The sequence below is a fragment of the Bombina bombina genome, chromosome 5 (assembly GCF_027579735.1).
Source record: "Bombina bombina isolate aBomBom1 chromosome 5, aBomBom1.pri, whole genome shotgun sequence".
Lineage (NCBI taxonomy): Eukaryota > Metazoa > Chordata > Amphibia > Anura > Bombinatoridae > Bombina > Bombina bombina.
Genome location: NC_069503.1, coordinates 511,717,921 through 511,737,501, shown reverse-complemented (window position 1 = coordinate 511,737,501; position 19,581 = coordinate 511,717,921). Strand labels below are relative to the sequence as shown.

The 19,581-nt window shown below is 40.1% G+C and overlaps 1 protein-coding gene across 1 annotated transcript in view; it reads right to left on the bottom strand.

Annotated features, from left to right (window-relative positions):
- The window catches only part of AMPH (amphiphysin), a 519,511-nt gene that overhangs the window by 79,114 nt on the left and 420,816 nt on the right, over positions 1-19,581 (bottom strand). Inside the window, exon 17 of the mRNA XM_053714425.1 lies at positions 9,611-9,621. Coding sequence (XP_053570400.1) covers positions 9,611-9,621 — 11 coding nt within the window. The remainder of the gene's footprint in view (positions 1-9,610; positions 9,622-19,581) is intronic.

Sequence of the window (19,581 nt, the reverse complement as noted above, 5' to 3'; positions counted from 1 at the left end):
AGAAACCAGTTTGAGATGATTTGCGCTTTGTTACATGTTGCATTATCCTGCTGGAAGTAGCCATCAGAAGATGGGTACACTGTAGTCATAAAGGGATGGACATGATCAGCAACAATACTCAGGTAGGCTGTGGTGTTTAAACATAGCTCAATTGGTACTAATGGGCCCAAAGTGTGCCAAGAAAATATCCCCCACACCATTACACCACCACCACCATCTCGAACCAGTCTGCCCATTCTCCTCTAACATCAACGAGGCATTTTCGTCTCACTGGATATTTTCTCTTTTTCGGACCATTCTCTGTAAACCCTAGAGATTGATGTGTGTGAAAATCCCAGTAGATCAGCAGGTTTTGAAATACTAACACCAGCCCGTCTGGCACCAACAACCATGCCACATTCAAAGTCACTTAAATCCCCTTTCTTCCCTAATCTGATGCTCGGTTTGAACTTCAGCAAGTCATCTTTCACCACGTCTAGATGCCAAATGCATTGAGTTGCTGCCATGTAATTGGCTGATTAGTAATTTGTGTTACCAACCAATTGAACAGGTGTACCTAATAAAGTGGCCAGTGAGTGTAAATATATACTGTATATATATCAATTTGTTTGTGCAATTAAGTAGAGGTAACTGGGTATTTTAGTTATATTTATTGTTTGTTTTTGCATGTTGTTTGTTGGTTGTTGTGTTTTTTCTACATGTGCATTTGTTTGTAACATGATAGATTGATGTACTTTATTATTAGTTTATAGACTGTCTTGAAAAAGGCTCACTACAAGAGCCAAAACGTCGACTTTTGTTTGATATGATGAAATAAAGTATCTGTTTTGATGATGAAAAGACCAGTGAGTGCCCTCCTTCATGTCTGAAATCCTATATACATATATATAAAATAGATTTTACACCTAATTATTTAAATTGATGGTAAATTGTAATCAGAAAATAATTATATAAGATAAGAAATGGGCAGGTTACTTACCGACATGTCAACAGCACTTTGATCTGTCTGCACTGTGAACACGGATGTGGCAGTATCAGACTATGAGAATGAACAAAAAATACAATCAGAATGCACAAAATTACTTTGCACATACATTTTATAATAAATTCAGTTAATATGCAATATAGGAAATGTAAAGACAATTTTTATGATACCAAAATGAAGAAGTGTGCTGACATTATGGGGCCAATTTATTAAGATGTGGGCGTACACGATCCGCTGTAGCGGATCATGTCTGCCCGACATCACTAAATGCCGACAGCATACACTGTCGGCATTTAACATTCCACAAGTATTTTTAGTGAAATGCTTGTGCAATGCAGCCCCCTGCAAATTTGTGGGCAATTGGCCACTAGCAGGGGGTGTCAGTCATCCCAATCTTATCTGATCGGGATGATTGCTATCCGCCGCCTCAGAGGTGGCGGACGAGTTAAAGAGCAGCGGTCTTATGACTGCTTAATAATTCGGCTCCCATATATCAGTCTTTTTTATATTGTGGTCCAAAATAACATTTTCCTTCATAGAAAAGTTTTCCTGTAATTAAAACCTGTATTCCAATCTCTGCAAAACACTTGAGTATGAATTGGCGATAATTTGAGATCATTTAGGTTTCTCATTAGTTAAACATGTAAGTAAATATATATAATAATCATTTTCTGGGCTTTCTCCCAGCCAATTAAAAACATCTTCATACGTTAATAATACACATTTCTCTATTATGCTATAACATTTTACTATTGGTGTTTAACCCCCACAAAGGAACAATGCAGGTTCAGTACAGAGAAGCTAAAAGTAGGAGGCTACAGGGGCCATGCCTGTGATCTTACGGTCTCAATTAGCACACAGTTAAGTGGTGTCAGTAAATAAACAGTGGAGATAAAACAGACAGCAATAGTCAAACTGATCTGTGGGTTCTCATTTGGCATACAATTAGCATATTGGGGGACAGCAGGGGGCATGCCATGTTTTCATTTGGCAAACAGCTGACATAAAGAATGCGGCAGGGACATTCATTGGATCTGAGGGATTTAATTTGGCATACTGCTGGCATAAAATGTGCTGAAATACCATGTATAGTATCTGATCTGAGGGGTCTCTTTTTGGCTACATTTAGCTTGAAGGGTTCTGCAGGGGCCATACAACTAATTAGAGGGGTCTGATTTGCATACAACTTAAATAAGAGGGCTGCAGAGGCCTTGTGTTTGTAATTTCCATGGTCATATCTATAACATAAAGATGACTGCCGATGTCATGTATCTGACATCTCAATCGGACACTTGGTCATTTACCTGGCATAAAGGTCATTCAAGAGAAATGTCTGGTCAGAGGTTAAATGTATATGGTAAACAACATTTATAACAATTCTGAAAGTAATGATTCCTTTATAAAATGATGTCATTAGATGAAATATCTTAAAGGGACACTGAACCCAATTTTTTTCTTTCATGATTCAGATAGAGCAAGCAATTTTAAGCAACTTTCTAATTTACTCCTATTATCAATTTTTCTTCGTTCTCTTGCTATCTTTATTTGAAAAAAGAAGGCATCTAAGCTTTTTTGGTTAAGACTCTGGACAGCAGTTTTTTTTTATTGGTGGATGAATTTATCCACCAATCAGCAAGGGCAACCCAGGTTGTTCACCAAAAATGGGCCGGCATCTAAACTTACATTCTTGCATTTCAAATAAAGATACCAAGAGAATGAAGACATTTTGATAATAGGAGTAAATTAGAAAGTTTCCTTAAATTTCATTCTCTTTCTGAATCACGAATGAAAAAATTTGGGTTCAGTGTCCCTTTAAATTTGCTTACAATTGATAATATGTTAAGGAATTTTGTATCAGGGCAGCATTGATTCTGCCCCAAATCCCTCCCATATAATATTTCAGATACAGATGTGTTTTCAATGCTTAATTTTAATAGGTCAGCATCATTTATACTCCATCTGGGAATTGTCTGCCTGTGATTCAAAAGTTTATCAAGGTTATAAAATATCTTTTGATTTTTAATAGCAGGCAATGGGCCAGATTACAAGTGGAGTGCTATTTAGCACTTTCGCTCAAGTGCTAACACAGCTTGAAGTAAACTGTTTATGCACGCGGATTACAAGTTGAAAATGCAAGTGAAACCTGATGTGTGCTAACTTTAGGACTTCGAATATCGTGACCATGTTAACTTCCTCTACCCATATACTTTAAAGGGACAGTTTAGACCAAATACTTATTCTTTATTACTTATTATTACATACCAAACAAGCATGTTGCAACGAGTTCCACAACTATAAGCTTGTAAGAAGTACATGAAACTTTTAAATAATCATTGTTTGTTAGCAGTCGAAAATGGCTGCCACGCTCCACCCACAGCTTTCTTCTTGTCCGTTAGCTGTTTTTTTGTATAATAGTTTAGCAGTGCACGCTTAATATTTTTCAGTTAGCTATTTCAAATTGCACATGTACAAATCAGCATGTGAGAGTAGGAAAAGGTATTTAAGAGTCAATTGTGATTGTAGGATCTTAACATCAGAGGCATAACTAGAAACCACAGGGCCCAGGTGCAAGAATCTAAGAAGGGCCCCCGTACCCCCCCCCCCCAAAAAAAAAGTGAATTTGATACATATCTTTTTTTTTTTTTTACATTTAACACAGAAAATAAAATATGAATCAGATTACATGACTGCAAAAGGAGGTACCCTGAGATGGTGTGACCCCCTATTACTGTATATAGTGACACTGTTTAACCCAACAATACTGTATATAGTGAGTTAGTGACACAGTCTGTAATCTGCCGGTGAGATGGCTGGCCTGACCCTACCCGCCCCAGCATGTGTAACTCATAAGTGTCAAGAAAACATGGCTGAGGTGGCAACCCTAACTGTATACAGTGGTACTGTATAGTGACACTGTTTACCCCCTGCCCCCTCCACATGCTGTAGTAACAAGGTCTGTACATGCATAAATACACACACAGTCACATACATACATAAACACACACGCACATAAACACCAATGGGTAAGACAGAAACACTAACCCCTGTAGTCAGAGACACTAGTAAAGCATCATGTCACACTCACATGATATCAGTGCAGGCAGTGGCAGGTCAACGTTTTTTATTCTTACAAGCTTGTGGGACCAACGGCAGGATGCTTCTATGGTATGTAACAATAAGGTAAAAAAATTATGTATTGGGTCCAGACTGTCTCTTTAATGGTACGGACCTTTAAAAAAAAACCTAACATATTAAACCCAGAGCACTATACCTGATAGGAGTTATTATTTCACATTCCATGTTCTTCACATACAGGAAAATGTTCTTTGTTTGTTATTTATATATATATATATATATCTATATATATATATATATATATATTATATATATTATATATATATATATATATATACCTATATCTGTACATCTATTCATATAGACATATAAATATAGATATTTATTTTAAATTAACATTATCAGATATTATATAAATATATATTTTAAAATAAAAAGAACATTTTCTTCTATGTGAAGAACATTGGAATGTAAAATATGAGTACCACGCTTCTAACGTGGTGTCCTGTTAACACACATGAAGAATTAGTTATCTTAAGGCGAGCTATGCAAATATTATATAAAACAATATAAAAAAAGATGAATAGTAATTCTTATATACTTTTTAAAAAAATTACATATATATTCAGATTATTTTTTTTAATTTTTAAAAACATCTATAATAATTATTAACATTCATTATTAATATTTTGTAAGATTTTATATATAATAAATACACTATGCACCTTAATATAATTCATGTCAGGTTAGAGCACCTGAAGAATGAATGTATTACTGTTGGGTTTTGAGCACATAAACCCTAAAACCATAAACCTAAACCATAAATTTAAAAAAAATCATCTAAATATATTTGTATTTTTACAGTATTTATAATAATTATTAATAATTATTATTAATATTTTTAAATATTTTATATGTAATATTTACATAACGCTCCTTAAAATAACTAATTCTTAATCTCGACACCGCGTAAGACCTACATCGCGAAACCCGAAATGCCTTCCGCATATTTTACATTCCAATGTTCCTCACATAGAAAATGTTCTTTGTATTTAAAATAATTATTTTAATATAATAATAATAATTAATTAAAATTTTAAATAAATATTGGTTTATGTAAAATATATATCTATATATTTATATGAATATATATAGGTATAGATATATACAGATATACATGGGAATATTTCTTAAAAAATACAAATAACATTTTTCCCTCTGTGAAGAACATTAGGATGTTTAAATACACAGTGAAACACATAAAATATTAAAATTGAATAAAATTTTTTTGTTTTAAGGTATGTTTGTGGAGAGGGCTCCAAATGTATATATTTATGTGTATATATGTATACATGTATGAATACATAAATACATTTGTAAATACAAATATATACACAAATATATACCCACATACACACACATATATATACTATATATATATATATATATATATATATATATATATATATACACAATAAAGCCCTTTCCATTCAAACACCTTGCAATATACCATATACTTTTTAACCCTTATAAAATATTATATTTATTATTGATAAGAATCAGTCGGCTAGATTACGAGTTTGGCGTTAACAGGGGTGCGGTGCTAACGAGCAGTTTATGCTCACCGCTCACTTGCATACAGCGCTGGTATTATGTTTTTTTTTAAACCCGGCGTTAGCCGCAAAAAAGTGAGCGAAGAGCAAAATTTTGCTCCACATCTCACCTCAATACCAGCGCTGCTTACGTTAGCGGTAAGTTGGCAAAACGTGCTTGTGCACGATTTCCCCATAGGAATCAATGGGGGAGAGCCGGCTGAAAAAAACCTAACACCTGCAAAAAAGCAGTGTTCAGCTCCTAATTCCTATGGGGAAATAAAATTTATCTCTACACCTAACACCCTAACATGCACCTGCCGTCCCCGACATCGCCGACACCTGCATTATATTATTAACCCCTAATCTGCCGCTCCGGACACTGCCGCCACCTACATTATACTTATTAAACCCTAATCTGCTGCCCCCAACATCGCTGCCACCTAAATTATACTTATTAAACCCTAATCTGCTGCCCCCAACATCGCTGACACCTACATTATATTTATTCACCCCTAATCTGCCGTCCCCAATGTCACCGCAACAGCCAATAGAATGCGAACTCAATACTATTGGCTGATTGGATCAGCCAATAGGATTGAACTTCAATCCTATTGGCTGATTGCATCGGCCAATAGGATTTTTCCTACCTTAATTGGATGACGTCACTTAAAGGAACCTTCATTCAGTCGTCGGCCGTCGTCAGAAGAGGATGCTCCGCGTTGGATGTCTTGAAGATGGACCTGCTCCGTGCCAGATGGATGAAGATAGAATATGCCGTCTGGATGAAGACTTCTGCCCGTCTGGAGCACCTCTTCTGCCTGGCTTGGATGAAGACTTCTGCCCGTCTGGAGGACCACTTCTGCCCGAATGGGTGAAGACGTCTCACGTTAGGGTGATCTTCAGGGGGTTAGTGTTAGTTTTTTTTAAGGGGGATTGGGTGGGTTTTAGAGTAGGGTTGGTTGTGTGGGTGGTGGGTTTTAATGTTGGGGGGGTATTTGTACTTTTTTTTTTACAGGTAAAAGAGCTGATTAATTTGGGGCAATGCCCCGCAAAAGGCAGTTTTAAGGGCTATTTGTAATTTAGTGTAGGGTAGGGCTTTTTTTATTTTGGGGGGTGTCACGCTGCGTATCTGGTTGCCTGGCAACGTCTTCCTCTTTCTGAGCCGTCCCACTCTGCTGACGTCAGGACCGGCTTCCGGTGCCTGATTGTTTTTTTCATACCTGTGGCTGTCGTGAGTACTCATACTTTGAACTGTCCTCTGTTCCTGAACCTTTGCCTGATCGACTACTCTACAACTTAACCCTCAAACTGCCTGATTACAAGTTGCCAAACTCTGCATATACGACTACTCTATTGCTTAACCCTCAAACTGCCTGATTACAAGTTGCCAAACTCTGCATATACGACAACTCTATTGCTTAACCCTCAAACTGCCTGATTACAAGTTGCCAAACTCTGCATATCGACTACTCTACTGCTTAACCCTCAAACTGCCTGATTACAAGTTGCCAAACTCTGCTTCATTGAGCACGCTGAGCTTAAAGGGACATGAAACCCATTTTTTTTTCATGATTTATAAAGAGCATACCATTTTAAACAACTTTCTAATTTACTTCTATTATCTAATTTGCTTCATTCTCTTAATATCACTTGCTGAAAAGCATATCTAGATATGCTCAGTAGTTGCTGATTGGTTGCTGCACATAAAGGCCTTGTGTGATTGGCTCACACATGTACATTGCTATTTCTTCAACAAAGGATATCTAAAGAATTGAGCAAATTAGATAATAGAAGTAAATTGGAAAGTTGTTTAAACTTGCATGCCCTATCTGAATCATGAAAGTTTAATTTTGACTAGACTGTCCTTTTAACCCTCAAAGTGCCTGATTTCAAGTTACCTAATCCTTCCTTATTGACTGTTAGTTTATGGTACCCTATTCTGAAGTTTAACCTGCAGCAATCAAGATTTACTTTGCTCTTTCCAGAGGACCCAGACCAACACTGCTCCATATTGTGAGTACCTTGTTTTATAGTAGTTGTTGTGGGGTCACGTCCTGGATTAAACTCAGAGTGCAAGGGTGTTATTTTAGTCCGCCCTAGCATTTGGGTCTTCTTCTGGACATTACCTAACCTGACATTACAATCAGGCCATATTATGGACCCAGATGAGTTATCCAGGGCTGTGGCCCTGCAAGGACAACTCCTTGGTAATCATTCTGCACATTTGCAATCTTTGGATTCCATGCTTGACCAGATAACGGCTCTGCTACATAACCTCTCTGCTCCTTCTCAAGCTACTATGTCTCCTACTGCAGCTGCTGCCAGTACCTCTGCTGTTTATAATCCACCTCAGCCAGTGGGACAATATACACCTAGAATTCCTCTTCCTGATAAGTATGACGGAAATCCAGAAGAATGTTGTGGATTCCTTAATCAGTGTCGTTTACATTTCAGAAACAATCCTCAAGTATTCGTTAATTCTTCTGCCAAGATAACTTTTATCATTTCCCTCTTGAAGGGTAAGGCTCTGGCCTGGATATCCCCTCTTTTGGAGAAAGACGACCCTCTTCTTCACGATTTGGAGTTATTTGTGTCAATTTTCTCTTCTGTTTTTGACAAACCTGGGAGGTCAGCTGCTGCTGAGGCTGGGTTGTTGGATTTGAAACAAGGATCTCTATCTGTAGCTCAATATGCTATAGAATTCAGGACTTTAGCTGCTGAGACTGATTGGAACCATGGAGCTTTACGAGCTGCTTTTCGCAAGGGACTTTGCGAACGCTTGAAGGATGAACTTGTGTTTCGGGAACTTCCTGACTCTCTGGAGGATCTTATCAATTTATGTATAAATCTTGATGCCCGGCATTCTGAATGACTACAGGAGAGAGATAGGAATCGGAGAACCTTTTCTAGATCTACTTTTCTTCCTCCTAGTCGTACCCCAAGTCTTTCAAGTAACAACTCCCATTCATCTGAGTCTGTAGAACCCATGGAAGTAGGGGCTATTAAGTTAACTGAAGCCAAACATCATAGAAGGCGTACTCTTGGGTTATGTTTGTATTGTGGTACTAAAGGACATTTACTTAAGGCCTGTCCAATCCGTCCAGTAAAAGCCAAGGCTTAACTACTGATAGAGGGACAGAGTTAAGCCAGAATCCCATGACTTCCCTCAATTCTAAACTATTTGTTCCTGTAACCATTTGTTTGGGAAACTCTAAGTTTCAAGCTCAAGCTCTCATCGACTCAGGAGAGGCAGGTGTTTTTATTGATTCAAGTTTTGTTCACTCTCCCAGGATTCCTCTTCTAGCCAAGAAACAATTAATCAAAGTAACTACTGTTAGTGGGCAGCCTCTGGGATCTGGAGTCATCCAACATTCTACTATACCTCTTCTTTTATCTGTGGGCACACTCCACTCTGAAATTATTAGCTTTGATGTTATATCCTCCCCCCACATTCCATTGATTTTGGGGCTACCATGGTTGCAGCTGCATGATCCTGTATTATCTTGGTCTAAGGGAGAGCTTCTTTCCTGGGGAACCACCTGTTTTAAGCATTGCCTGCAAAATCCCTCCAAACCATCCGGTCCTGTAGTGGCTTGTGTGGAAGTTCCTGATTCTCTTCTTAAACACTATCATGCCTTCTGTGATGTTTTTTCTAAAAAGGAGGCAGAGTCGCTACCTCCTCATCGGATTTTCGACTGTCCTATTGATTTGTATTCCGGGGCCCCTCTGCCTAAAGGGAGGACTTATCCTCTCTCTCGTCAAGAAAATACCTCTCTTGAGGAATACATTAAGGACAACTTGGCCAGAGGATTTATTCGTCCTTCATCATCACCGGTGGGAGCAGGTTTTTTCTTTATTGGGAAAAAAGACGGAGGGCTTCGTCCCTGTATTGATTATCGGGACTTGAATCAGATTACTGTCAAAAACAGTTATCATCTTCCGCTCATCCCTGAGCTATTTGATCGTCTCCAAGGTGTTTCTGTTTTTTCCAAGTTGGATCTCCGTGGGGCCTACAATATGGTCAGAATTCGTAAGGGAGACGAATGGAAGACAGCATTTAACACAAGATTTGGTCACTACGAATACCTAGTAATGCCTTTTGGATTGTGCAATGCACCAGCAGTATTTCAGCACTTTGTTAATGAGATTTTCAGAGAATATTTAAACCAATTTGTTATCATCTATCTGGATGACATTCTGATCTATTCCAGTACTTTACAGGAACATGCACACCATGTAAAGCTTGTGCCTCAGAGATTACGTGACAACTCCCTTTTCGCTAAAAAAAATGGGTTTCCATTCCCTTCTTGGGTTATATTATTTCAGAATCTGGTTTTGAGATGGATCCTGCTAAGCTTTCTGCAATTAAGGACTGGCCAAGACCTACCACCCTCAGATCCCTGCAGAAGTTTCTTAGCTTTGCCAACTACTATAGAAAGTTTATAAAGAATTTCGCTGACATCACGTCTCCTCTCACTACTCTCACTAAGAAGGGACAAGATTGTAGAAACTGGTCTATTTCGGCAGTACGGGTTTTTGAAACACTGAAATCGGCCTTTTCTTCAACACCACTCCTCAGTCATCCGATTCCTGATCACCAATTTATCTTGGAAGTAGATGCTTCCTCTATTGCAGCTGGAGCTGTTCTCTCCCAACGAAATCCATCTACCAGCAAAATACATCCTGTGGCGTTCTTTTCCAAAAAGTTCAATCCTGCCGAGTTAAACTATGATGTGGGCAACAAAGAATTATTGGCTATAAAGCTTGCTTTGGATGAGTGGAGGCATTGGTTAGAGGGTTCTACCATTCTTTATTCTGACAGACCATAAGAATCTCCTGTACCTCCATACAGCTAAACGTCTCAATCCTCGTCAGGCTCGGTGGGCCTTGTCCTTTTCCAGGTTTAATTTTGTACTTTCCTATGTTCCTGGTTCTAAGAACTCCAAGGCAGATGCATTATCCAGGCAATTTCAGTCCACAGTCTTCTCCGATGGAAGCCGAACCCATATTACGTCCAGTCAGAGTTTTGGCTCAAGTATCCTCTTTTCCAGTACAGGCTTTACGGTCTGCTCAAAACCGGGTACCGTCCTCTTATAAACTTCCTCCTGGAATCCTGTATGTACCCAGTGGATTACGTCTTAGGCTCTTACGTTGGGCTCATGATAACATATCTTCAGGTCATCCTGGAGTAACCAATACTCTGTGGAGACTTAAGCAGCATGTTTGGTGGTCCACCATGAGGAGGGACGTTAAGGATTACATTGCTGCTTGTAGCTTTTGTGCATCGAATAAACTGTCTACTCATCAACCCTTTGGATTGTTACACCCTCTTCCTGTTCCTTATTACCCTTGGTCCCACATATCCATGGACTTTGTTACGGATCTTCCTGTTTCTGCTGGAAACACAACCATTTGGGTAGTGGTGGACCGATTCTCCAAGTCTGCTCATTTCCTTCCTCTTCCTGGATTGCCTTCTGCTCAAAGACTTTCTGATCTTTTCGTCCTTCATATCTCTTGTTTACATGTATTTCTTTCTGACATTGTGTCTGATTGTGGTGTTCAATTTGTTTCGAAATTCTGGAGGTCTTTTTGTAAGCACTTTGGAATCAAGTTATCTCTTTCTACTGCACATCATCCTCAATCCAATGGACAGACCGAGCGTGTAAACCAGTCCTTGGAATCTTTTCTCAGACATTATGTAAACCATCAGCATTCAAACTGGTCACAGTTATTGCCTTTGGCGGAATTAGTTCATAACTCACGCTTCAATTCCTCCTTACGGACTTCACCCTTTAAGGCAGCTTATGGATTTGAACCTAGGACTTTTCCTATGATTATTAGTTCTTCTCAAGTTCCTGGAGCAGATCGTATTGTAAAGAATCTCAGTAACCATTGGCAACATATTAGTCAGAATCTACTCTCTTCTTCTATACGGCACAAAAAATTTGCTGATCGCAGAAGGTGTAAGGCTCCTATACTTCGTACTGGAGACAGAGTATGATTATCCACCAGATTCATTTGTCTAAAACAACCCTGTACAAAGTTGGGTCCCAAATACATTGGACCTTTTCGAATTGTTTCCAAAGCTTGTTCTTCAGCTTATCGTCTAGTCTTGCCTAAGACCCTCAAGATCCATCCTGTATTTCATGTGTCTCTTCTCAAGCCAGTCATCTACAACCGGTACTTCATCAAGATGAAACCTCCTCCTCCGCTCTCTGTAGAGGGTCCTGCAGAGTTCGAGGTCAGCCAGATTTTGGATTCTAAGCTACGGAGCAATCAGTTGTATTACCTGGTCCATTGGAAAGGCTATCCTATCACGGAACGCTCTTGGGAACCTGCCTCTCATGTACATGCTCCTGCTCTTGTCAAATCTTTTCATATTAAGTATCCTACCAAGCCTGGTCAGGTCCCCCGGAGGGGTCCTTGAGGAGGGGGCACTGTCATGCTCGCTGCCGGAGGTTCCGGCGGCTCTTTCTAAGTGTCTGGTTGCCTGGCAACGTCTATTTAACTAATGTTTGCGATGCGGGAGTGTGGCAGTTTAGGGGTTAATATATTTATTATAGTGGCTGCGATGCCCGGTTCGGCAGATTAGGGGTTAAAAAAAATATTTTAGTGTTTGCAATGTGGGGGGGGTCTTGGTTTAGGGGTTAATAGGTAGTTTATGGGTGTTAGTGTACTTTTTAGAACTTTAGTTAAGAGTTTTATGCTACGGCGTTGTAGTGTAAAACTCTTAACTACTGAATTTTAAATGCGGTACCAGTCTTGACAGGAGAGGGTCTACCGCTCACTTTTTGGAAGACTCGTAATACCGGCACTATGCAAGTCCCATTGAAAATATAGGATATGCAATTGACGTCAGTGGATTTGCGGTATTTCCGAGTCTGGCCAAAAAAGTGAACGGTGAGCCTGTAAATTCAGGACTCGTAATACCAGTGGGCGTTAAAAAGCAGCGTTTGGACCGGCCAAAGCTGCTTTTTAAGCCTAACGCAAGACTCGTAATCTAGCCGATTTTTATTAGATAGTGTTATACGAGTGAAACACTTTATTTCTTTACAATGGCATGGAGAGTCCACAAATCCATTCTAATTACTAGTGGGAATTCAACTCCCGGCCACCAGGAGGAAGCAAAGATCACCCCAGCAGAGCTGTTAAGTATCACTCCTACTTCCCATAAGCCCCCAGTCATTCTTTGCCTTATAAATTGGGAGGATGTGCGAAGATGGTGTCTGAAGATATTTAATCCTTTAATGGGTACTTTTCCCTGGAAGCAAGGATTGGGGCTATGCTGTGTCCATGTAATCCTCTTTAAGTAAGAGTAATGGTGGCTTTTAGCAGTTAGAAGACAGCAAGGTAGTCCTTGCTCACCTTCTAACATCTATGCTACCCCTCTATAGAAATCCAGGGTTGGTTACTCTGTTTTTCTTTTTCTACAGGTCCCTGTCAGAGGTCGGTTGAATCTGTCACACCTAAGAAGCTGTTTCCTGCCCTGCAGCTGGATCCCCAGGTAAGTGCTTCCCCTTCTATGTGAGAAGGTTTCAGCACTATGGGGGTTAATCCTCAGTGGACTCATTATGGGACAGATTTATCACTTATCTTGGAGATATACTTAAGGGCAGCTCTGTAAGCTCTGCACAGTTACGGTTACTACGGTTACTACAAATGAGCCTGGCAATGAGAGTGGTATAATCCCTAGGGTTTTTGATTTTGCCCTCTTAAATTTCTCTTATATTTCTTAAGTGGGGTATGTTTTTATTCACTTTATAAATGGACGTTATACATTTTAAACAGTGTTTGGCACTTTATTTGAATAGCCACAGTTCAGCGTAACTAGTGCGCTTTTCTCTGTGGCGCAGATTAAAGAAAAATCTTCTGCAGTCATGTGACCGCCCTCCGCTCTTCTGCATACGGCTTTCATTTTCAGCCGACCTGAAGAGCGGATCGGATGCAAGCGTATTTCATCCGATCCGGAGTCTCTGAAATCTACTCTTGACTTGAGCAGATCATTAGCAGAGTCTGCTGTTAATACTGTCGCTAGTGGGCTTTCAATCCGGTCACTGGAGTAATAAGTCCTCAGCAAGGCTGAGGTTAGCGGTGCCATTAAGTGTTTGTTCAATACTTTTTTCTGCTTAAAACTTAATGAATTTATTATTTATTGAGTTGAAAATCATACACAATACTTGAGATATCTTTTGTTTAAGATTTAAGATATTGCTTTGGGAACCGATGTTCAAGTTATGGATCCTGATACTAACTTAGCCTTGTCCTTTGACGTGTTTATATTGCTTGAAGGCTCAGATTATTCCTCCTGTGCAGTTTTGCTCTACATGTTTAAATACGATGCTTTTATCTAAGGATAATGATACCCTCTCAGAGCCTTCTATCTCTCAGGATAATGTTATCCGTACTATGCTTCAGCTTTCACTCAAATGTCCCAAGCTTTAGCAGTTTCACAAGCAGTGTATTAGAAAGGATAAAGTAATGTTAGCACTTCCCTTCAGGTGCTTGCTGCCAGCCCCGGTTCTCCCAAACAATGTATAAAAGCAGAAAGTCTTGAAATTGGTGGCGCTGTGTCACCTCCAGGGAACCAAGCTGCCCACGTCCTCTGAGTCAACCTTGTTGCTTTCACCTCCAAAATAAAAGAGCTCACAATAGTGTAGAAGATTTCAGACAATGTCATAGGCGCACAAACTGGTTATACTCATGAGATTGCAGTTAAAATAAACCTTTTATTAAAATCATCACAAAGGTGTCTTTAGGTGCAGCTTCAGGTTTTATTTAAAATACAGCTCAATGCGATTCGGCTCAAAAAAGCCTTTATCAAGAGCATAAAGTTAAAACAATTACTGTAACAAATGGTTAACACACAAGCACACAAGCAGTGTCCTGCAGTTCCTCTCAATGTGTTCCTGGGGGTGTTTATTTACCAGGTTTCTGCAGCCTTATCAGCCTTACCTATTGCTGGTAAGAGAAAGAGGAAATCTAAGAACCTATCTAATACCAAGTGTTCTGACTCCGCCAAGGCTGCATTAGTCAGCCTGTCTCAGTTATCTGAGGATGATAATTCCTCAGTTGCTTCTGAGGGCGAAATCTCTGATTCTGAATCGTCTGTTGCTAGAACAGAAGATTCAGAGGAGGTCAATTTTAGATTTAAGCATGAACACCTCCGTTTACTCTTGAAGGAGGTTCTAGCTACGTTGGAGGATTTCGACTCTACTGTCGCTGAGACTCCTAAGAGGTCTAATAAACTTAACAGAGTTTTTGATGTCAAACCTACATCTGTAGAGGTATTCCCTCTTACAGATCGCATGTCTAACATTATAGCTCAGGAATGGGTAAACCCAGGGATTCCTTTTTTCCCCGTCCCCAGATGTTTCCTGTTGCTGACTCTGTGCGTGACCTATGGTGCACGATGCCTAAGTTAGAGGGCACTATATCCATTCTAGCCAAGAGAACCACTATTCCTCTTGAGGATAGTTCCTCTTTTAAGGACCCTATGGATAAGAAACTGGAAGCTTACTTAAGAAAGCTGTTTCTTCAGGGTTTGAAATAGCAACCAGTTGCTAGTATTGCAACAGTTGCTGGGGCAGTCTCTTATTGGTGTAACTCCTTGTCTGACCTAATTTCGGAGGAGACTACCATTGAGGAGATCCAGGATAGGATCAAAGCTCTAAAGCTGGCTAATACCTTTATCTGTGATGCCAGCATGCAAGTTGTTAGGCTGGGAGTCAACATTTCTAGCTTTGCGGTTCTAGCTCACAGAGCTCTGTGGCTAAAACTTTGGTCTGCAGACGTAACATCCAAGTCCAAGCTTCTGTCTTTACCTTTTAAGGGCAAGACTTTATTTGGTCCTGGTGTGGCTGAGATAATTTCCGAAGTTACTGGTGGAAAAGAAGCTTTCCTACCTCAGGACGAGAAGGGTAGACCTAAGTGTAACCAGAATACTAATTTCCGTTCCTTTCGCAAATTCAAAGGACAAAAGCCTTCCTCCTCTTCTTCCAAGAAGGAGCAATCCAGGAACTCATGGAGGTCTAGTCAACCTTGGAATAAAGGGAAACAAGCCAAGAACCCTTCCTCTGAGTATGTCAACATGAAGGAGCCGCCCCCGATCCAGTCTTGGATCAAGTAGGGGGCAGGCTGTCCTTCTTTCAACAGGCTTGGATCCGCAATGTCCTAGATCTTTGTGCAGTGGAAGTACTCTCCCAGGGATACAGGATAGGATTCAAATCTTGTCCCCTCAAGGGGCAGATTTTTCCTGTCAAGGTTATCTGTAAACCAGGTAAAGAGAGAGGCTTTCTTAAACTGTGTAAGAAATCGAGCTTCTCTGAGAGTGATTGTCCCAGTTCCTCTGGCGGAACAGGGTCAAGGATTTTACTCCAACCTCTTCGTGATTCCCAAGAAAGAGGGAACTTTTCATCCCATCTTGGACCTCAAGTGCCTAAACAAATTTCTCAAGGTTCCGTCCTTCAAAATGGAGACTATACGTTCCATTCTACCTTTGGTTCAGGAGGGTCAATGTATGACTGCCATAGACCTGAAGGACGTCTATCTATATGTTCCTATTTACAGGGAACATCACCAATTTCCTGCAGTTTGCCCTTCCCTTTGGCCTTGACATGGCCCCCCGAATCTTTACAAAGATTCTAGGTGCTCTTTTGGCGGTGGCCAGATCTCAGAGAATTGCGGTTGCTCCGTACCTGGACGATATCTGGGTTCAGGCGCCATCTTTTCATTTAGCAAGATCGCATACAGACTCTCTGTTGGCTATTCTACATTCCCATGGGTGGAAGGTAAATCTGGAAAAGAGTTCCCTGGTGCCAAACACGAAGGTATGCTTTTTGGGGATGGTCATAGACTTACTGTCCATGAAGATTTTGCTTCTTGTCTTTCTCTTCAGTCTTCTATCCATCCATCAGTGGCTCTGGTTATGGAAGTAATTAGTCTAATGGTTGCTTTCATGGACATTATTCCTTTTGCTCATTTCCATCTGAGACCTCTACAGTTATGCATGCTCAGATAATGGAACGGAGACTACTCAGATCTCTCTCAGAGGATAGTTCTGGACACCCGGACGAGAGACTCTCTGTGTTGGTGGATATCCCAGGACCATCTGTCTCAGGGCACATGCTTCCTAAAGCCATCTTGGGAGATTGTGACCACAGATGCCAGCCTGTCGGCTGGGGAGCAGTTTAAGGTTCTTTAAAGGCTCAGGGTCTTTGGACTCGAGAGGAGTCTTTTCTCCCAATAAATATCCTAGAGTTGAGAGCAATCTTCAATGCTCTTACAGCTTGGCCTTAACTGAGATTGGTCCGGTTTATCAGATTTCAGATGGACAACATCACCTCGGTGGCGTATATGAACCCCCAGGGAGGAACTCAGAGTTCCTTAGCTATGAAGGAGGTCTCACGATTGTCACGTTTTTGCCATCCACATCTCAGGGGTGGACAACTAGGAAGCGGATTATCATGGAGGCAGACTTTTCATCCAGGGGAGTGGGCCCTTCATCCGGAAGTATTCTCAATGATAATCCTCAGATGGGGACTTTCGGAGTTGGATCTGATGGCATCTTGTCTAAACGCCAAGCTTCCAAGATACGGGTCAAGATCAAGAGAGCCACAAGCAGCTCTGATAGGCGCTCTGGCTGTTCCTCTGGACTTTAGTCTTGTGTACCTGTTTACTCTGTTTGCCCTCCTTCCTCTAGTAATAGCTCGTATCATACAGGAAAGGGCGTCAGTGATCCTAATCGCCCTTGCCTGGCCTCGCAGGATCTGGTTTGCGGATCTGGTGAAGATGTCATCTCTTCCCCCCTTGGAGGTTGCCTTTGAGGAAGGACCTTCTACTTCAGGGTCCCTTCCTCCACCCAAATCTAGATTCTCTGAAGCTGATTGCTTGGAGATTGAACGCCTAGTGTTGTCTAGGCGCGTTTTTTCTGAAAAGGTAAGTGATACCATGCTTCAGGCTCGTATGCCGGTAATTCGCAAGATTTACCATAAGGTAAATACCTTTATTGGTGCGAATCTAGGGGTTTCTCTTGGAGTCGGGTGAGGGTTGCCCGCATTTTGTCCTTTCTCCAGGATGGCTTGGAAAAGGCTTGTCAGCCAGTACTCTGAAGGGTCAGATCTCGGCACTGTCTTTTCTTTTGCATAAACGTCTGGTAGACCTGCCAGATATTCAATCTTTTGTTCAGGCCTTGGTCAGAATCAGGCCTGTGTTTTAACCTGTTGCTCCTCCATGGAGTCTTAATCTTTTTTTTCCCATCATTTTTATTGAGGTAAAAGATACAACACAACATACATGTGATATGTCAAAAAGATGTATGAGTACAGAAAAAAAAAATCAATAAAACAAAACATAACATATTGTTGAGAATATAAAATCGTATCTGCAGTGTCGCAGAAAGATTTAAATATATGTAAAATAAACTTAAAGGGACACTGTACCCAAATTTTTTATTTTGTAATTCAGAAAGAGCATGCAATTTTAAGCAACTTCCTATTATCAATTTTTCTTTGTTCTCTTGCTATCGTTATTTGAAAAAGAAGGCATCTAAGCTTTTTTTTTGTTTCAGTACTCTGGACAGCACTTTTTTATTGGTGGATGAATTTATCCACCAATCAGCAAAGACAACCCAGGTTGTTCACCAAAAATGGGCCGGCTTCTAAACTTACATTCTTGCATTTCAAATAAAGATACCAAGAGAATGAAGAAAATTTGATAATAGGAGTAAATTAGAAAGTTGCTTAAAATATCATGCTCAATCTGAATCACGAAAGAAAATTTTTGGGTACAGTGTCCCTTTAACCTCACATTTTCTATTTTTTTTTCTTGCTTTGAAGTGTTCTGAAGATATATATAACTTATTTAAAAACATCCAACAATCAAGAGATGCTTCGCTAATATCCAATAGAAGATGTGAAGCATACACATTAAACTGAGGTTCCCTACATGTGAGAACATGTATAAAGAAGAAGAAAAATTTTAATGTGTGTAATTAGTGTGTAATTAGTGTGTGTGTATAAAAGGTCAATGAGTTTCTAGACTCTTGACAGACCCTTGCATCTTTCATCCAGTGCTGCACTGACGTTTCTGGATTCTGAGTCATGGGGAAAGAAATAGAATTGTCAAAGGATCTGTGGGTAAAGGGTAGTTGAACTGTATAAAACAGGAAAGGGATATAAAAAGATATCCAAGGAATTGAGAATGCAAATCAGCAGTGTTCAAACTTTAATCAAGAAGTGGAAAATGAGGCGTTCTGTTTGATAACATACTGCATTCATCTTGCAATCAATTCTGACCAAATTTCCTTTGCCTTTGTAGCTCACACATCCCCAAAACATCAGTGATCCACCTCCGTGTTTTACAGTAGGAATGGTATACCTTTCATCATAGGCCTTGTTGACTCCTCTTCAAATGCAGCATTTATGGTTGTTGCCAAAAAGCTACATTTTGGTCTCATCACTCCAGATGACTTTGTGCCAGAAGGTTTGAGGCTTTTCTCTGTGCTGTTTGGTGTATTGTAAGCGGGATACTTTGTGGCATTTGTGTAGTAATGGCTTTCTTCTGGCGACTCGACCATGCAGCCCATCTTTCTTCAAGTGCCTCCTTATTGTGCATCTTGAAACAGCCACACCACATGTCCTGTATTTCACCTGAAGTTATTTGTGGGTTTGTCTTGGCATCCCGAACAATTTTCCTGGCAGTTGTGGCTGAAATTTTAGTTGGTCTACCTGACAGTGGTTTGGTTTCAACAGAACACCTCATTTTCCACTTCTTTATTAGAATTTGAACACTGCTGATTTGCATTCTCAATTCCTTGGATATATTTTTATATCCCTTTCCTGTTTTATACAGTTCAACTACCTTTTCCCGCAAATCTTTTGACAATTATTTTGCTTTCCCCATGACTCAGAATCCAGAATTGTCAGTGCA